Source organism: Schistocerca serialis, chromosome 8, assembly GCF_023864345.2.
Source record: "Schistocerca serialis cubense isolate TAMUIC-IGC-003099 chromosome 8, iqSchSeri2.2, whole genome shotgun sequence".
Lineage (NCBI taxonomy): Eukaryota > Metazoa > Arthropoda > Insecta > Orthoptera > Acrididae > Schistocerca > Schistocerca serialis.
In genome coordinates, this window is record NC_064645.1 from 497,651,551 (window position 1) to 497,672,137 (window position 20,587).

General features: G+C 43.8%; 1 protein-coding gene across 1 annotated transcript in view; it reads right to left on the minus strand.

Annotated features, from left to right (window-relative positions):
* The window catches only part of LOC126417090 (collagen alpha-1(IX) chain-like), a 317,794-nt gene that overhangs the window by 216,834 nt on the left and 80,373 nt on the right, over positions 1-20,587 (minus strand). Inside the window, exon 3 of the mRNA XM_050084985.1 lies at positions 13,203-13,410. Coding sequence (XP_049940942.1) covers positions 13,203-13,410 — 208 coding nt within the window. The remainder of the gene's footprint in view (positions 1-13,202; positions 13,411-20,587) is intronic.

The window sequence follows — 20,587 nt, forward strand, 5'->3', positions numbered from 1 at the left end:
TTTTATTTACAAAGCATCTTCAGTGGTCATTCTGGAAATATGGTATACGTAATATATTCCTTCAAATTTGCTATTTATGGATTAAAAACACTCTTCCTTTATACCGTAAAAAGCAACATCTAATATCCTATGTATTAATCAGTAAGGACATCACTCGTCGACGAGTATGACGTTTCTGTACTGCAATATCATTTCGTAACTATCGTTAACATTAACACAGACCAAGTGAAAATGAAAGAGAACTGGAAGTGTTCATTATTCGTAACAATTATCTTTCAAAGTAACAAAGAAAAAAGAGTAAAATTTTTCGAGAACTGGCAGTACACAAAAATTTGAACTACCTCAATTGTGGGTATTAGATTTTTTTTGAATAAGTACTGATATTTTTGTGAATCAAATGTAATCTTATGTATCATAAATAGAAAATGTACTTAGATAATTCGATGTATCATTTTTAGCTATTAGGGAAGCATTCCATACAATACGAACAGGCACTTCTTGACATCACAACAACATGAACTGAATGAACAATAGAAGCCATTAGTTCACGCTCAGCTACAACGACAGCCTTCGTTCAAAACTACTGCTACCCTACTACCGCCGCCATCCCCGCTAATGACTACATTTGACAATGCACGAAAGTGTTGCACTGGTTTAGTTATGAGACATTTTGATAGAAAAAGATACGAATCTATGACGAAAAAAGTTATTTAGAGTGGCAGCGAGAAACCTTCTTTAGAAACATCGAACGTCGATAATTTGTCTTCGTCATGGATGTTTTGACATTTCAAATACTTCATGGTCGATTGTGAAAATCGATTTTAAATCCCAGCATCGATATTTTATAAATATTGATTATCATGTATATCCGTATCCTGAAGTGACTTTGGGACTCCACGGGAAACATTACGGATGGCCCTACTGCTATTTGAGCCCCTATTTGGGTCCATCTCCTACCGAAGGCGAGTTCAGTACCTTAACCACTGCTCCACGTAGCAGGACGAAGCTGAAAAGAAACGAGGGGAAGTGCTGAATAAGAACGCAATTAATATCTAGCGTGGACGACACAGGAAAGGAGGGAAAGAACAAACGTCCCACTAAAACTGGCGAAAGAGCGAACAAAGGAAACAACTCAGAACTGGGACTGTTCTTAGAAAACCCATGAAGGTGCTTGAAATACTCAACTAACTTTCAAAAGCGTAATTTGTTCCGCGCGTTAGAACAAATTGCGGCCCGGGACAGGAAGAGAACACAATGCCTTGAAGGCTGCTACGTGTTTACAGGAAATGTAGTCACGACGCTAACAAAACAGTTTCCACAGAGCTTCGTTCTATACGTGGCGACGCGAGGAACACGCGAAATGAAAAATGAACACTCTGGAATGGAGAAACCTTCCTTTGTCTAAGTATCTCCAGTATGACGCTAATTAAAGACGACCATTTTGTCTTAGTAGCTGAAGCTGCAGTAGGAAACAGCCACATCTTCCTTGCAGTACTACCCTAGAGTGAAGTAGGAAATAATGTCAAATACCTAGAGCAGTATTTTTTTGGTTGAGATTTCCCCAAATAAAAGTCTAACTTTCGATGATGATGTTTACAATATCAGAACCGAATCGCAAGGCATGCTTTCGTTAGGATCTGAGGAAGTCAGTATGTAAAACGAAACTTTATTATGACAGTATATTTGATGCCACAGTAAGAAAGTTTCCTAGAATGCTGCTGTAAATAATTTTATATCTGTAGACGATCAGATAGCAAATAGAGAGGTACCAACATGTTTTGGCAGTTCGAAATACAATTCTTTTTTTTTTCACATACTTAAGAGCTGTAGGACCCCACCTTCATAAGCTATAGCCCTGCTCTTCGTTGTAGACAATGAAAGCATCTGTCAACATTTAAGGAAAAGTCCCATTCACTCCACCGGATGTTAAGTTTTGTGCAGTTTTCCTGGTGATAGTCGATCGTTGATATTTTCCTGTAGACAACAGCATCGTGAGCGAACAATCTGCCGAAGCGACATATCCATGAGACATTAGTTACCTTTCCTTGGGTTCATGGTAAAACCTTTAAAAGAGAGTCTAAACCTAGTGATCGTGGATATTGGTTGCTCTTTCTTTTAAAATAACTACTTCGTAGACGTTCCTCGGTAACAGAAATAAATTTCTGAATCTTATTCTAGTGCTAAATAGTAAAAGAAGAAACAACTCATTTTCATTTAAAGTAGTTATTGAGATATGTTGAAGCTTTTTGTGAAACCAGAAAGAACTAGACCTACTCTATTGATCTAGCTTCAAAAAAACATGTTCCATGTAATAGCTTGATTGCAAAGGATGAAAGTATAAAATATCTGTAATTTTTTAGTTTAATAATGGAGTTTTTAAATTTTATAATTTACAGATTATTTTACTATGTGACAAACGAACATAAAGTATATTATTCCGTTTGATATTGACGTTCTAAACATTTAATGCTACTTAACTGTGTATGCTGTATGTTACACGTGAAGAAAAATCCGCCAATAAATAGTTAAATTTCAGAAAATTTGCCATGAAAGTAGTTGAAGATTGATAAGCTTGGTTAAAATTTTTATATATGCGATTGGAAAAGAAAACCCAAATCCATGTGCGATAAGAAAGAGACATACTTAAAGTCATACATAATTCCTTCAGTTGTTCAATCTATGAACTGACAAATGTTAGTAGGCCTAATTAAAAATAATAATGATATTATTCTAGCCTTTAACTTAGCAAAACCTTTCAAAATAGAAGCTAAATGCAATGACTTCAAGGCGTCGCTTTCAATGACTAAAGTTGATTATCCACACACTCGTTCTTGAGAAAGTGTTGACCTAAGGTATGTATTTATCAACTTCAGTTTTGAAAAATTCCTTTCATAACTTATTTTTCTTCTTCTTCTGAACTTCATGGATTAAGCAGTCCTGCCTATTCCGGCTTTACGTGTTCTGCATCGTCCGCAGTCTCTTCTTTCACTAGCCATGTAATCTAATGCTGCCTTGGGACATGTGGTATTTTCCATTCTTTGTAAGTGATTGGCCCAGTTCTGTCTATTATTTAATATTTTACTATGTAGTAATTCTAAATTTCTTTATTTCTTTCCTAAGATCTTCAGTTCATAGCCTATCCATCCTTGTACATCCTCTAATACATCTTAAAAATCTCATTTCTGCCGCCTGTATTTTACCCAGTTCCTTTTGAGTCTCCACTCACGGTTCGCTGCCGTAAAGCGATGTGGGTAAAGCCATTACTTTTCAAAATTCCATGTTCTTTTCTGTCCTAATCGTATTTTTAGTTCTTTCACCAGCTTGGAAGGTAGCAGGCTTTGCGGTACGTCGAAAAACGTTAATTAAAGCTTTCCTTTAAATAAAACCAAAATATGAAGGGATTATAATTTGTATTTGTAAAATGTCAGGGTCTAGTTACCTTAATGCATAGGTGCCACGCTATTAATTAGTCAGGGCAGACTATGTGCCAGTCTTACATGTATAGGTTGTCGCGAGTGCCTCAAATCCAGACATACTAGCGTCTCGTCGAGTCTGCAATCAAGCTCTTCCGCCCTCGTTAGCACACACTACAGTTTTTTAGCGGCAATCTTAATCAAATAAAGTGGCTTGGGAAGTCGGAAGTTAGTCGCAAATAGAGAGACTGAAACTGTGACGAACAATCAGCTTTAATTAAGAGGTTCATTGTCCTCTCTGAATTTGCGTCTTACATTAGCGAAGGATTGAAAATTACGGTCGTGTTTGGATCTATTGTTTCTGACGAGAGCACACGAAAAACATTTGCAACTGGCGAATGCTTTCTCTTGCAAACCATTAAAGATACTTCAGTCAATCATATTAATCATTATCTTTAACACGAATCGGGTACTCACTGATCCACAAACTGTCCATACATTAGCCATTTATATAAGGGGCGTCCAAAAAGAAACGAGCCGGAGGCATAATTACAGAAACAGAGTACTTGTATGTTAGAAGTACTGATCCTGGCTGATAAGACACTTGTCCTAGTGTGACACAAAGCGGTGAATGGCTGTCTCATAAAATTCTCGGGGCTGCGATGTTAACCAGTTCCACACGTACAGCTGGATGTCGTCGTCCGAGGTGAATCGTTTGCCCCTCAGAGCCTTTTTAAGGGGACCAAAAATTGCGTATCATAGGGAGAGAGGTCTGGACTGTATGGAGGGTGGACGAGACACATTTGAATTTGTGCAGGAGTGCCGCGACTGTGTTGTCCGTATGAGGCTTTGCATTGTCATGGAGCAGAATGACCCCACGGGTGAGATTGCCTGGTTGTTTTGATTTGATCGCTTGGCGAAGGATGGTCAAGGTTTGCGAGTAGCGCTGGGCATTCACTGTTATCCCGTGCTGCAGGAAGTGAATCAGAAAGGGGCCGTCTTGGTCACATCTTGCAATGCGACTGGCAGTGTTGGACGATTGATGCATGGTGCTGCTAGATCTATATAGTCACGTGAAGTGTACGATTGCCCTCTGGCGACGGGCTGTGAACTCCCACGCCCTGGTCGGAACCACACCTCGTTACACACGCCACGATATTACCCTCCTGTCACCGGTTTGCGCATTCCAGACTCCGGCTTGTTTCTTTTTAAACGCCCCTTATAGAACCCAAGAAACCCACCTCAAACACTTTGAATTTAGAAATTGAATTAAGGTGATCATATGTTCTAGACCCGAATACGGGATACATTAAAACTTTGTGATACTGCGTAACAATCTTAATTATATGTAATAAATGTAAAGTATCACTTTTATTTGTTATCTCTGCCGATGACCAACTCCTACGCCTCACTCATCTCCTCTCCCTCCAGCGTAACTCCCATCACTCCGCCATTTTTGTGTCCCTCGACCTCGAAAAGGCCTACGACCTTATCTGGCATTCCAGTCTCCTGTTTAAACTCCAGACCTACGCCCTTCCTGTCAACTATGTCCGTCTGATTGCCTCCTTCCTCTCCCACCGCCCCTCCTATGTTACCATCCATAAGGCCGATTCCTGCACCTTCTACCCCTCTGTGGGTGTGCCCCAGGTCTCTGTCCTCTCCCCTCTCCTCTACCTCCTGTACATGGCAGGTATGCCCCAACCCTCCCCCCCCCCTCCAGTACACCTCCTGCAGTATGCCGATGACACTGCCTTCCTTGCCCTCGCTCCTACCCTTCAATGGTCCCAACGCCTTCTTCAGAATCACCTTGACCTTTTTGCCATATGGTGTAACCAGTGGCACCTGAAACTCAAGCCTTCCAAGGCCCAGGCAATCATCGTAGGTCGTACCACTCGCTCCTTCCGGCTCCTTGATTTCTCCCTAACCATCTGTGCCCATCCTGTCCGCCTCTTCCCCACCCTCACCTACCTTGGCCTCACCATTGACCATCACCTCACCTGGATCCCTCATCTCCACTCTATCCAATCCAAAGCCCACAACTGCCTCTGACTCCTCAAACTCCTCTCGGGCCAGACATGGGGGTTGAACCCCTATACCATCCTTCATACCTACAAATCCTTAATCTGTCCCATCCTCTGTTATGCTGGTCCTGCCTGGATATCTGTCCCCCCCCCCCCCCCCCAAATTCTATAAGTCCCTCCAGATCCTCGAAAGCCATGCACTCTGCCTTGCCTTCCATATACGACTTCAGTCCCCCACGTGGATCCTCAACGACGTGATTCCTTTCCCCCATCTGCTCCTTTTCCTCGAACATATTTGCGTCCTCTACACCTCCTGCCGCCTTGATCCCCGTCATCCCCTGGTTGTTCCTCTCCTCTCCAAATCCCACCCTCTGCTGCGCCTTCACTGTTGTGTCCCTCCTACTCTTCACCTCTCCACCCATCTCCTTTCCCAAGGTGGCTTCCATCGACTCCCCCTCTCGGATGATGCCCTCTCTCGCTCCATTTATCCCTCCTATCAACTCTGATCCTCACCCCCCCTCCCTTCCTCTGTCCTTTCCCCGGGCTCCCTCTTTCCCCCTTCCATCCTGTTTTTCCCCCACCTATCCTCTCTCTGCCTCCCTTCTCTCCCCTGAGACCCTTTTGCTCTCCCTCCCCCACCTGTCCCACTCCTTCTCGCGTCTGCCCAGCCCCCCTTTTCTATGTCCCCTCCCTCCATCGGTTACCCCTTTTTTTCTTTTCTCTCCTCCCCCTCTTTTCCCCCTCATAGGTCCAGATACCCCCTCCCCCTCCCACCTGCCGCCGTGTCACCTGTATAGTGCTGTTATAAGTGAGTGTTAAGTGTTGTGTGCCCCCTGTCAGTGTTGCAAACAGCCACCATATACTGTCTCTAGTTGTGTTTTTTATCTCGTGCGAACAGAAACCAGATTGTCACCATGTTTTTTAATTGTGCCTGTCTCCTTCTTGTGTCTCTTCATCCGCATTGTCACCGAAGTGTGATTGAACAATGAAGAAAAAACATCAGAAATGCTCAAAAATGCAAAGCTATGCGCCTGTATCACTTGCCCATTCGGTTAAAAACAATATTTTGGCTCGAGAACGCGTCTCTATTGTCATTCTAATGATCGTCATAATCAGAAAATGACTGTCACGCGCCGTCAATAATCACTTCCTACACGACACGTTACTTTCATCTAATTAGAGTGAATTGATAACTTGTCGCTATTCAGGCGCTGTTTCGGAGACTTGGAGCAGTGTCCGAAAAACGTTTCTAAATTAAATGTGAAACAAAAATATTTTCGGCGGAGCGCTCATATACATGAGCTGCCTCTCAGGCAGTCCAGTAGACTTGATGTGCAGAACGCGCCAGTACTGGAGCTGGACCCACCCCCACCAGACATTTGCGCTTCCGCCCAGTAAGTCACATTAGTCATTCTCAATTTTCCAAATGAATGAATACATTCAAAATGCAGCAGAGGGGACAAACTCATTAGGTTCTGTCCTCCACTGCCTTCTTAAGTGTACTGTGAAAATGCACAGTACTTAACTTGATGGGTTAAGAAACGACGTTCGCGATGTATCACAAAGCAGGCAATCTACGGGGATTCCCCTCCGAAATAGTCGTTCTGCGCACGGAAGGTCTACATACGCCAAGATTGCTCTAGAACACTCGAGTTACTCTCTGACTGCCCGTACAAGTGAGACACCATCTAACTTCCGGCGTGCTAACAACAGGAGCATTGTCGCCGGATGGACACACCCACCGCCTTTTATATAACGTCCAAGCGTCCGCCTGCCCAATGCCAGTTCATGTGCTCTCCCATGTGTGAATATTGTACTTTAAGACTGCATTAAGTGACGAAATAAATAGTTTAATCACATTACCTTGTGGGTGCGATGGTTACTTGTCTTTAAATTTAGGTGAACCCTTTTACATTATTACCAAAATTTTACTTGGGACTTCAAATAAAAGTAAATGAAAGACGAATAACCCTGAGAGAGTGGTTCGGTGTGGGGTGGCATAGGGGTGAAGTGGACTGCAGTAGTCGTTGTGGAGCACTGCGGCTGCGGCGGGGACGGAGCCTCTCCGTCGTTTCTAGGCCCCCGGTTAACACACAATACAAATGAAAGACGAAGGAGAAGACATTTATACAATTTTACATAACGTAGTTGCTACGAAAAATTAACGAATTTGCTTTTTGTATTATATAAAATAAGGGACTTAGTGGAAAACTTCTAGCAAGCAGAATGGGCGCTAAGTCCAAACGTAATCGTTTAGTTTCTTCCCACTGATGTCACATTTCCCAACGTCATTTGCCATTTTATCAAGAGTCCCATATTCGGCTTTCGTTTTCTACCACCCTACGTCTGTATATCATGAATATCGTACAAAAAGCTGGTGCGCTTAGTATGATTGTTCATAAGACAAAATACTTCTTTTAGTATAGACAGAATCCAGTATCGACAATAAGATAGAAAAGATTTTCCGTAAAGGAGCTGTTTGCATCACCTTCATCAATAAGTTCACGGTTCGACTCATTGGCAAAACATCTCTTCACTCTCCTGCGAATACTTTTCTTTTCCTTTTCTAGATCCGAATGAAGTCTATGTTTGGTAGGAAGCAGATTTGGGTCCAAATTCGTTCTATTAATGCTCTCTTCTGATATGTTCTTCAAAAAACTGCCGATACATTCTGCTAGATCCACAACACTGTAGCTTTAATTTTATCCGCCATTTTCGATTAAAAATGAGGGATTTCCAGTGGGACTTCGTGAAGTATTTCGGCTTCAGCCTCTACAGTTTCATGAAGTTTCAATAGATGGCGGCGCTATACGTGGCATTCAAAACGGCGTCTGTAACGGAGGTGAGTTTCACGAAGAGGACTGCATTGAGTTTCTTTTGGCGGAAAACCAGAACATCGCAGATATTCATAGGCGCTTGCAGAATGTTTATGGAGACATGGCAGTGAACAAAAGCACGATGAGTCGTCGGGTGGGACGTCTCTCGATCGAAACGAGGTCGTCCAAATCTCTCCGACCTCCCGGGTGCCGGCCGGCACACACAGCTGTGACTCTTGTTGGAACGTACGGACACTCTCATTCGAGGTGATCGACGGATCGCAATCAAACACTTCGCTGCACAACTGGATGTCTCTGTTGGTAGTGCTGACACACTCTTTGGGGTACTCAAAGGTGTGTGCCCGCTGGCTTCCTCGCCGCCTATCGGAGGACCACAAACAGCAACGAAGGACCATCTGCGCGGAATTGCTTGCTCGTTACGAGGATGATCTTGACAATTTTTTGTCGAAAATCGTGACAGGCGATCAGTGGAGTGATATCATGCGGGCATACAGGCCCTGCCAGTAAGGTGCTGTAAGGCCGTCGCATTGAACGAAGTATATGTTGAAAAACAGGGTTTTGTAGCCAGAAGAGTGGAGAATAATATGGTGTGTTCGAGTCCTGAATAAAATCGACTTGCTTGCAGTAAAAGCTGTAATGCTTTACTTGTTGAACGCACTTCGTAGTATTCTGAAGGCACCTCATAGAATTCTGAACGTGTGGTTCTGATACAGGCACAACAAACTGCTGACGCAACTACCTAGTTCTGAAGACGATCCAGGTTGGTTCAAATGGCTCTAAGCACTATGAGACTAAACTTCTAAGGTCATCAGTCCCCTAGAAGTTAGAACTACTTAAACCTAACTAACCTAAGGACATCACACACATCCATGCCCGAGGCAGGATTCGAACCTGCGACCGTAGCGGTCGCGCGGTTCCAGACTGTAGCGCCTAGAACCGCTCGGTCACTCCGGCCGGCCACGATCCAGGAAGATCGAAACTAGTCATACTGTAAACAAAAGTGCAACTGGGGTTGAAAAATAAACTGTATATTAAAACTGATTTAAACCAACTGCGACATGGTCGCGTATACAAGTAGTGATTCAATACTGTCAAATGTTTTCTATTCCAGTCTTTGATCACAATATGAATTCTTTAGACCAGGGGTCTACAAACTAGTCCGCGGGCCACATTGACTCCTCCACCAAGTCATAAGGGCCAAAATCTACCCAACACTCCATGGTCACCGTAATGTAAGGCTAAAGGAAAGATAAAATCGCAAAAATCTAAGGTTGTGGGAATAGCTAAGCACTGAAACGAACTACGATTTTTGTTTGATTACATAATTTTGATTGGTGGACGTACCTGACCGAAATTCTGGCAGTTTTTTATTCTGGCGAATTTCTAAAGTTTAGGCGATGACCGGTTTCAGTCCGTAATGACCATCCTCAGGTCTTAGGACATGGTGTAAAAAAGATCTGACGATGGTCATTACGGACTGAAACCGGTCATCGTCTAAAGAATTCATATTGTGTTCAAAGACTGGAATATAAAACATTTGACTGATTTAAACATTAATACAGTTCCTGTTCTCTCGCCGCGAATATGATGGCTATAGCACAATCTAACATAATAAACGCGGCACCCCTTCTCTTTTTCGCCACCCACACTACCTAGCAGCGCGCCAAACGTCCAGCAAGCGACTCTTCTAATGTGATATCGGATGAGTGCGAATGCTATCGCGTATATTGATTTGTAACAGTTTTTACAATAGAGAGCCAATGTAGAGCCTTAAAAATCGCCGATAACTAAAAAAATGACAACATTTGTCATTCTTTAGTTTCCTAGGACCATGGGAGGTATAAAACGGTATATTATAGGACAATTTATTTACGATTCTCTCGTAACCTACAGATATTTACATAAGTTTGTCGCTTTCCTATAATAACTAAAAATTACTAGTAAACACCAGAAGACCTGACTTTTTGCAGAAAACATCGTATATCTATCCAACAACGCGAAGTTTTGTTTGCTACACTTCCAGCCTAATATGTGAATGTGGAAAGTAGAAAATCTGTATGAAATGTAATACTTACATTATTTAACGTACCAATTACGCCAAAACATCTGTAGCTGAAGGGAAAACCGCATGGACGTGACAATAAAACGTCAAACAATAAAACGGTTTCTCAACATAAATGAAACCAATTGCACAATTGTTGCTGGATACAAGTCACAAACGACAAGAGTCTTAAAAACATTCGCTTCTGAAGCAAAAATAATTAAATTTACAAAAATATTCATATATTAGGAAGTCGAGTGATGCGTAAGAACAGGCGAATCATTAAACTCCATAAAATGATTTTTGCGTATCAGGGAAACTGCCTGTCGTAATAAGAACAGACAAAAACAGAAATGTATGCTTCTCATGTGTGAAATGTGTGTTTAAACTTTCATTTTTTCAGCGGAGTAAAGTGAAATATACACATATCGGAAATATTTCTTCCTGTAAAAGTTGCAGCTTATGTCATTGAACAAGTGAGATTCGGCAGCTTTTGCATTTATATCACGATAATTCGTGTCCCTCGGTAATGCATGTATACAAAATATATAAAAACTATTTCGTTAATGAAGTGGAAAATTAATGAAAAACTAACATTATTCTTTTGACAAGTGCTTTCTCACCGCCTGGAACGCTGATGTCGCGACTGTATATATTTGACTGCAGCTGTAGTGGAAGCAAGTTTCTGCATCCATTTACCTTCCCCCACAGGAATTCCCACCTCCGTGTACTCTCCGTGAAGAGCTCTGAACAATGTACAGGGTGCCAGAAAGAGATTTTCACTCTGCAGCGGAGTGTGCGCTGATGTGAAACTTACTGGCAGATTAAAACTGTGTGCCGGACCGGGACTCGAACTCGGGACCTTTGCAGGGTGATTCACGAAGATAAGCAAATATTTTAATATGTTATTCTACAAGTAAAACTAAAGAAAAAAGTTCGTATAAACGTAGGTCCGCAAATGTTTTGTTACGGAGTTACGGCTAATAAAAGATTTTACATGAAATGTAGCAACTTCGTTAACATGAAGCCATCTCATAACTGTACGAGGTTAAAGTAAGGCACGATTTCCATTTATTTTGTTGTTATTGGTTTGGTGAATCTAATAAAACATGTGCCAGACGTGTATCTGCAGTAGCTTTCCAGAACATCGAGGGAACCAAAGATTATTATACTAGTAAATTTATTTACTTTCCATTAAGAATGTAGAAACGTTTATGTCTTCGTTGGCAACCGTTAGTGAGTTGTTTCAATCGTTTCCTAACCTTGAAACAAGTTAGTTTTCTGTATTGTTCAGTGAAAGAACATAATAACAACAATGTATTTGAGTGGAACCACATAGCCGGCCGCTGTGGCCGAGCGCTTCTAGGCGCTTCAGTCCGGAACCGCGCTGCTGCTACGGTCGCAGGTTCGAATCCTACCTCGGGCATGAATGTGTGTGATGTCCTTAGGTTAGTTAGGTTTAAGTAGTTCTAAGTCTAGGGGACTGATGACCTCAGATGTTAAGTCCCATAGTGCTTGCAGCCATTTGGATTTTTATTTGAAACCACATAGTAACTGTAATAGTTTGTAGATTATTTATCAAATAGGGATGCCTTTCAAATTTACGACAGAGGAATATGCCGATATGGTGTTTATTACCATAATTTTTCCAAAATTAAAGTCTCTACAATTTCTCTTGAAAATCTTGTGTAATTTTCTGAAATTTAAAGAACAAATTGGGCCAAGTAGTTAATAAATTAAAAATTTTACGAAATTACATCTTTGCTTCTCTGGATGTTCTGGAAAACTACTGCAGATGCACGCCTGGGACATGTTTTATTAGATTCACCAGATCAATAACAACAAAATAAATGGAAATCGTGCTTTACATTAACGAAGTACAGTTTTGTGATGGCTTCATATTAGCGAAGTTCCTAAATTTCGGGCAACATCTTTTATTAGCCGTAACTCCGTAACTAAACATTTGCGGACCTATATTTATATGAATTTTTTTATTTGGTTTTATTTGTAGAATAACATATTAAAATATTTGCACGTCTTCGTGAATCACCCTGTGTACCATCGCAAACTCGACTCCAATGACCTGTCGTTTCCCCTCTACTTTCCAATCCTCATATGGTGCCGCACCTTTACCAACACATCCTACCAACCTTCCACCTACACACCCTCCACATAATCTCCCAAAGAAACTTCAACCATCTCCCCCTCCAAGATCATGAACTCTACCCCGACCTGCAAGATATAGGACTACCTTATCAGGACTTCCTCCCCCTTCCCTCCCACATTTCCTCTCCCCCTTTCTTCCCCATCTGCCTTTCTTTCCTCACCCTACTTTTACCACCAACTATTAGGATCACCAACCCCCCCCCCCCCTCCCCCACTTCACTCACTTTTCTGCCCCAGCAGCCACTCCTACCCACTGCTGCTATGCACCAGTCCTCCATCGTTATACGTCCACTTTCCTACCCTCCTCAACAGCCAACCTTTTCCCCTTCAACAGTACTGTGTTTCATTGCAGGTTCTTCCAGATTCTTGTGACAGTAAAGTGCTTCTTTCAGATATCAGTGTTTTGGCAGTATGTTTTAAATGTGCATTTGTAGTGTTTTATTTTTCCTTCAGTTATTACTGTTCTTAACAACCATTTACGAGGTCATCTAAATTTCAGTTTTATTTTTTTACCTTTAAAAAGTTTTAAATTTAATGTAAATATCTACGCTATTTGTTTCTTTCTTTTTTTCATCTAACTTAATTATTTTTACTGTCAATTGGCTGAAGAGCGGGTTGCGTGTACCGCCGACAGCCCCCTCCCCCCTCTTGCCCATATGGGGCGCGGGGTGATGAAATAACAATAAAGAGAAAAATGGAAGCACGCTGTGCTGTCAGGGCTGACCTGGTGGCGACGGTGAGGTTGGCACCCCTGTCGAGGCGGTAGGCGGTCTGCATGCGGTTGGAGCCGCGCACGCGCGTCACGCCGGAGAACTGCGTCTCCAGCACGTCCAGCCGGAAGCGCCGGATGAAGTCGAACGCCTGCAGGTCGTCCTCACCCGGACGGAAGTCTGCGCACGGCAGCCGCAGCTGATCCTCCTCCTCCAGCAGCTCTGTGGGCAAATCCCAGGCAACAGTCGTCACTTCAGCAGCTCAGGGCTAACTTCACCCAAGGGCGCCGCTTAGTAAACTAGGAGAATTCGGCGAGGAGTTCGGATACCCATTGCTTTTGTCTCTGGAAGCAACACAGGCCGATTAACTAAACTCGACGTTTGTGACTATCGAACGGTCGATAGGGAGATAAGATTATCGACAGAGGTGGGAAGTTGGATCGAACTTGGACAGATTGCATGTGAAAAATCGGGAGTGTACTACGATACGTTTTTATTTTGTCTTGATTTCACGTATGGCTATGTTCTTTGAAGACAGTTAACTGGAACTAAATTTACGACGACTGTTCGGAAAGTAAGGTCCGACTGAACGCGAAATGGTAACCTCTTTGAAAATCAAAAATGTTTTATTTGCAGTAATTGGTTACGCTTTCCAGGTACTTCCTACAAAGTTGCCGCTCCGACTTAGTCATTTGTCGTAGCGTTGTACCAACTTTCCAATACACTCGTCATAGAAGGCAGCCGCCTGTACTTTCTGCCAATTCTCTACGCTGGTCTGTAGCTAGTTGCCTGTGCCAAAACGTTGTCTTCGTAGCCCGCGTTTCATGTGAGCACAGATGAAACTCAAAGAGAGCCAATTACGGGCTGTATTGTGAATGATCAAACACTTCTCCCATCGAAAACGCTGCAGGAGCATCTTCATTGCCCCTGTAGAGTGTTATCACGAAGAAGGAAATGTTGACAGTTACGTTATGTGGACTGTATAACTCTAGACCAAATGTCTTACCTGGCCCTCATACTTCGTGGGAGACACTATTTGTCCAGGCGTCTTTAGGCGCTCACTGCGCGCTCAGAACTGAAAAGAGGGACATGGCGAAATCGACAGGCTTATTGGAGACACTGCCCAACATATCTCTGCAAAGCTTCATCGAATTTTTCACTGTAGTTTCCCTTTCGCGCCTGATCGGACCAACTTTCCGAACAGCCCTCGCACATGCGGAATATAAGGGATGTCGAAGTAGTTGCCCCCCCTCCCCCCCCCCTCCCCCGCCCCTCAGAAACTACAGCAGCAGCGGAGCGCTACGTTCGTGAATGGGTATTCAAATCTCTGTACAAGTACATTGTTAAAGTGCTCAACAAAAGCGTGCGGGTGGCACCGAGGGGAGGGGGTGAGGGTGGGAAGGGACCTTAGAGGGACCTTTTGCTGTTTTGTTCACGTACATTTTAACTACACCCTCCCCCTCCCCCTCGTGATACAGCTACAGGAGCGCGAAAAAAAGGAGGACTGAAAACGCACGAACACCTTCTGCTGCTACGAATGACGTTCAGATTCCGTAGTGCGAATGGTTCTGAACGCCCTCTAATGACTCCACCTTTTGTACTAGAGCAAAAATTTGGATCACTCTACACTTCAAAGGCGTCAGACCACATTCAGTGGGATCGTAGTTCCACGATGTCCTTGGAGAAGGGTTGAATCGTCGGGCGCAGAACCCAAGCCTTCCGCGATCAGGGAAGGAACCCAGGTTGTAACATAAGTACTTCCAGTCGTACATGTCAAACATTTTTGTCATAAGTAATAAGGAAAAACGACTATGACTATCCTGCTATTGTCTGAATACGAATTAGTGGTTTTTGTACCAGTTCGTTTAGCGTTACCCAAGGTGCACCACGAGGAGGCGAACTGACTCAGGTTTTACTTTATAGGAAATTAATTCTATTCTCATACTGTTTCCATCTTTAGTGTTAGACAACTGTTGCATCATGAATTTTAAATCTATTTCGTCAGGAATTGATTGCAGTTTAGGTGGAGAGTTAAATTTGCTTCAGTACATCAAGAAATCTGTATATATCTGGACTGCAGGAATATAATTGACTATTGCACTTGCTGCAGAAACTTTACCAGGCAGCGGTGGTCTCTGTCTCATGCAGCTTAGTTCTGTCCACATGGATGGAAAAAACTGTGCGTTTTAGTCTGTGTTAGTATCTACTAAGTAGTCGCAGAACGTTTTCAGTTTTTCACACACAGGTAACGCTGACATTAATTCTCCAACAAAACAGTCACCAACTACATCAGGATCCAGCAATGGTAAACCAAATATATAAGACAGAAACTTGACGATTTTATTTCTGGAATAGTAGTCACATGAAAATCCCAACGTTTGTATCTTTCGCTGACAGCCCTAATTTTGATGAAATTTGTAACCTTGGATACTTACATTAGTTTGCACTTCACTTCAAGCTTTCATTATACTTTCTTCAAAGTCTGAAAGCATTGTTGACGGAGATAATTCTAGACATAGCTTGTTACATTTATCAAGAACTGTTGAAAAAATATGCTGATAAGGTGAAGTTTTCTTATCGTTCAACAAAGAAAAAGCCATTGCGATATAATGTCCATGGAGCGTAAATATGTAACAAAAAAAACTTTTTGGAATGTTTGGAAGTTCCACCGACAAATACTGTGTGACACTGACTAAGTATTCTGAGTTTTTCAGTTTCACAGCACATTGCGACGTTCTTATCAACATAGTTATATAACATTAAATGCACCCCATTTGTAGTTCACATTTAATACACACATCAAAAAAAGTTTTGCATCACTCCGGTTCCCAGAACTTCTAAAGGCAGAGGTTGACTGTGGATATTGTATCACAGACACAGTCCCTCTGACTGTTCAGAGATGTCACTAAACTCCCCCAAAGATGTAAACAATCATGTGTGAGTAGCGCCTATTAGACAGACAGGGTCCGACAGCCGATCAGTTACAATCATTCCACTAGGAAGGATGTACACGGCTCGTGTACATGCTTCCATGCCTAGACGGTTAATACCGCGGTTCGATTGCGTCCGCATTGTCACTTTGTGCCAGGAAGGGCTCTCAACATGGGAAGTGTCCAGGTGTCTCGGAGTGAACCAAAGCGATGCTGTTCGGACATGAAGGAGATACAGAGACGCAGGAACTGTCGCTAACATGTCTCGCCCAGGCCACCCAAGAGCTACTACTGCAGTGGATGACCGCTACCTACGGATTATGGCTCGGAGGGATGCTGACAGCAACGCCACCATGTTGAATAATGCTTTTTGTGCAACCACAGGACGCCGTGTTACGACTCAAACTGTGCGCAATAGGCTGCATGAAGTGCAACTTCACTCCCGACGTCCATGGCGAGGTACAACTTGCAACCACGACACAATGTAGGGCGGTACAGATGGGCCCAGCAACGTGCCGAATGGAACGCTCGGGTTTGGCATTACGTTCTCTTCACCGATGAGTGTTGCACATGCCTTCAACCAGAGAATCGCCGGGGACGTGTTTGGAGGCAACCCGGTCAGGTTGAACGCCTTAGACACAATGTCCAGCGAGTGGAGCATGATGAAGGTTCCCTGCTGTTTTGGGGTTGCGTTATGTGGCGACGACGCACGCCGCTGGTAGTCATGGAAGGCGCCTTAACGGCTGTACGATACATGAATCCCATCCTCCGACCGATAGTACTATCATATCGGCAGCATATTGGCGAGGCATTCGTCTTCATGGATGACAATTCGCGCCCCCATCATGCACATCTTGTGAATGACTTCCTTCAGGATAACGTCATCGCCCGACTAGAGTGGCCACCATGTTCTCCAGACATGAACTCTATCGAATATGCCTGGGGTCGACTGAAAAGGGCTGTTTATGGACGACATGACCAACTGACCACTCTGAGGAATCTACGCCGAATCGCTGTTGAGGAGTGGGACAATCTGGACCAACAGTGCCTTGATGAACTTGTGGATAGTACGCCATGACGAATACAAACATGCATCAATGCAAGAGGACGTGCTACTGGGTATTAGAGGTACCGATGTGTACAGCAATCTGGACCACCACCTCTGAAGGTCTCGCTGTATGGTGGTACAACATGCAATGTGTGGTTTTCATGAGCAATAAAAAGGGCGGAAATGATGTTTATATTGATATCTATTCCAATGACCCGTACAGATTTCGGAACTCTCGGAACCGAGGTGATGCAAAACTTTTTGATGTGTGTATGTTCAGAACAAGATGAGACTCCCGAATACGTGTAGGTAATTTCGGTAGAAATAGATCTACGAAAGCTGTCGACATCTTTAATCGTTACCTCTGCTTTCAGGTGATTATATATGAGTTTTGCTGGTCTCTCACATACATATTCTGTAACTTCCGTCTTCAATAACAAACTGTCTTCTGTCTCCGAATTGTATCAGCACCTATTTCTGCGTGGTTGCGGTCGTTTTGACTCTCGAGGGCATCGTTGTCTTCAGCGGAAGCAGGTTTAATAAAACTTTTGCAATTATTAATGTTGAGCGTCCATCACACTGCACCACATTTTAACCTTTGGAAACCGAAAGCGTAATCTTTCTGAAGTAGCATTTTCCTTCCCATTCTACTCACAGTAAGTGCAACTGCGCTGGAGGACTTGTTCACTATGAAGCGATCTGCTATAGATAGGAAATTGGGCCCACAAGCTACCACTTCGAGGAGGCGCGGAGGGCTCAGGGGCAACTACTTGCTGATACTTAGACTTGTCCGGGAAGCTTGGGTCCTGCTATCTAACAGACCACTCTGCTTACGGGAAGCTTAGGTCCTGTTCCCGAATAGTCCGGGTGGAGGGGGAGGAGTTTCAGCAATGTCAAATGTCGTCCTGATGATCAATGCATTGCTAACTATCGTTTTCGACCGTTTCAACTCTCTAGCGGGGGTTTGGTTGCATTGACGTCCTTTATGTGGTAGGGTATCTGAAATATTTTCCCAGGGCACCTACAGTGAAACTGACACACCTGCCTAATACCGTGTAGGACCCCCGCGAGTATGCAGAAGTGCCGCAGCAAGATGTGGCAGGGACTCGACTAATGTCTGAAGTAGTGCTGGAGGGAACTGACAATATGAATCCTGCAGGACTGTCCTTAAATCCATAAGAGTACAACGGGGAGGAAACTTCTGAACAGCATGTTGCAAAGCATCCGAGATACGCTCAGTAATGTTTATGTCTGGGGAGCTTGATGGCCAGCGGAAGTGTTTAAACTCAGAAGAGTGTTCTTGGAGCCCTTTACAACAATTCAGGACGTATGGCGTGTCGCATTGTCCTACTGGAATTGTCCTTGTCCGTCAGAATGCACAGTGGACATGAATGGATGCAGGTGATCAGAAAGGAAGCTTACGTATGTGTCACCTGTGAGAGTCGTATCTAGACGTATCAGGGGTCCATTATCGCCCCAGCTGCACACGCTCCACACCATGACAGAGCCTCCACCAGCTTGAACAGGGACATGCAGGGTCCATGGATTCATGAGGTTGTCTCCATACCCGTACTCGTTCATCCGCTCGATACAATTTGAAACGAGACTCGTCCGACCAGGCAACATGTTTCCAGTCATCAACAGTTCAATGTCGGTGTTGACGGGCCCAAGCGAGGTGTGTCGTGAAGTCATCAAGGGTACACGAGTGGGCCTTCGGATCCGAAAGCCCATATCGATGATGCTTCGTTGAATGGTTCACACGCTGACACTTGTTGATGACCCAGCACTGAAATCTGCAGCAATTTGCGGAAGGATTCCACTTCTGTCACGCTGAACGATTCTCTTCAGTTGTCGCTGGTGCTTTCCTGCAGGCCTTTTTCCGGCTGCAGCGATGTCGAAGATTTGATGTTTTACTGGATTGCTGATATTCACGGTACATCCGTGAAATGTTCGTACTGGAAAATCCCCAATTCATCGCTACCTCGGAGATGCTGTGTCCCACCGCTCGTGCGACGACTATAACAACACGTTTAAACTCACTTAAATCTTGATAACCTGCCATTGTAGCAGCAGTAATCGATTTAACAACTCCTGGAAGAAAGGATATTGCGGAGACATGGCTTAGCCACAGCCTGGTGGATGTTTCCAGAATGAGATTTTCACTCTGCAGCGGAGTGTGCGCTGATATGAAACTTCCTTTGTTCCAAGAGTGCTAGTTCTGTTTGGTTCGCAGGAGAGCTTCTATGAAGTTTGGAAGTAGGAGACGAGGTACTGGCAGAAGTGAAGCTGTGAGGACGGGTCGTAAGTCGTGCTTGGGTAGCTCGGATGGTAGAGTACATGCCCGCGAAAGGCAAAGGTCCCGGGTTCGAGTCTCGGTCCGGCACACAGTTTTAATCTGCCAGGAAGTTTCATATAAGCGCACACTCCGCTGCAGAGTGAAAATCTCATTCTGGACTTGTTGTCTTATATAGACGTCGCGATTCTGGTGTCCACCGCATTGACGTCAAATAATGGGTGAGATGTCGATACCGGAGGGGGGGGGGGGGGGGGGTGGTTGACGAAGTCCATATCGAGTGACACGTCCACGAAGACGTTCCATTCCAGCTAATGTGGATGCTTAAAGATAATTGTTACTCTGAAGCACTGTTCGTGAATGGAACAGAAGAAGGAGGGGTGGGGGGTGTAAGGGACGCAACAAGCTGCTCAAAATGACTCCCAGTTTTTCAGACGGAAAGGCTTTTGTGACTTTCTGAGGCAGGATCAACAACGAAGGAAAAGAATGCGATTCTGTGAAGTTTATAGAGCAAATGGCGCTGGGCTGGGCCTCCCGACAGAAACAGCTTCAAATGGACCATAACACTGGTGCAGTGGAATCTGAGGGATTCAAAGAGAAGCGTTGGACATCCTCTAGAGAGATGGAGAGACGACACCCAACGACATGCAGGATCTAGACCATCCAGCAAAGATCGACATGGAGATGTTTGGATATTTTGAAGAGACCGACATCCAATAGTGGATATCTAGAGGTGAAGAAGAAGACCGAGTGTGCTTTACCTGCTATGTCGCAACATAACTCTACAGTCCCATCAGCGCGACCAGCACAGAACCTAAAAAATATGATTATTTTTTATTCTTGGACTGAAAACGCTCCAAGTTTTTAATAAACAGTCAAATCCTGTTGCAGCTAGCGGCAAAATTCGAGCATCTGAATCTGTAAAATCCTCCAGAATCAGATCTGGCACTTTCAATGTTCCATCTACAGCGGAGGAAATGTGAAGGATGTCACATAAAAGACAAAGCCGCAAGCAAGGAAGAATGGGCAACGCACGCTTATTGTGTGCTCCTTTCACAACCAAAAATTCGCTTACGAAAGCTTAGCGCGCCACTGGTTCTCTTCGGAACGTGCACTGTTTTTATGCAT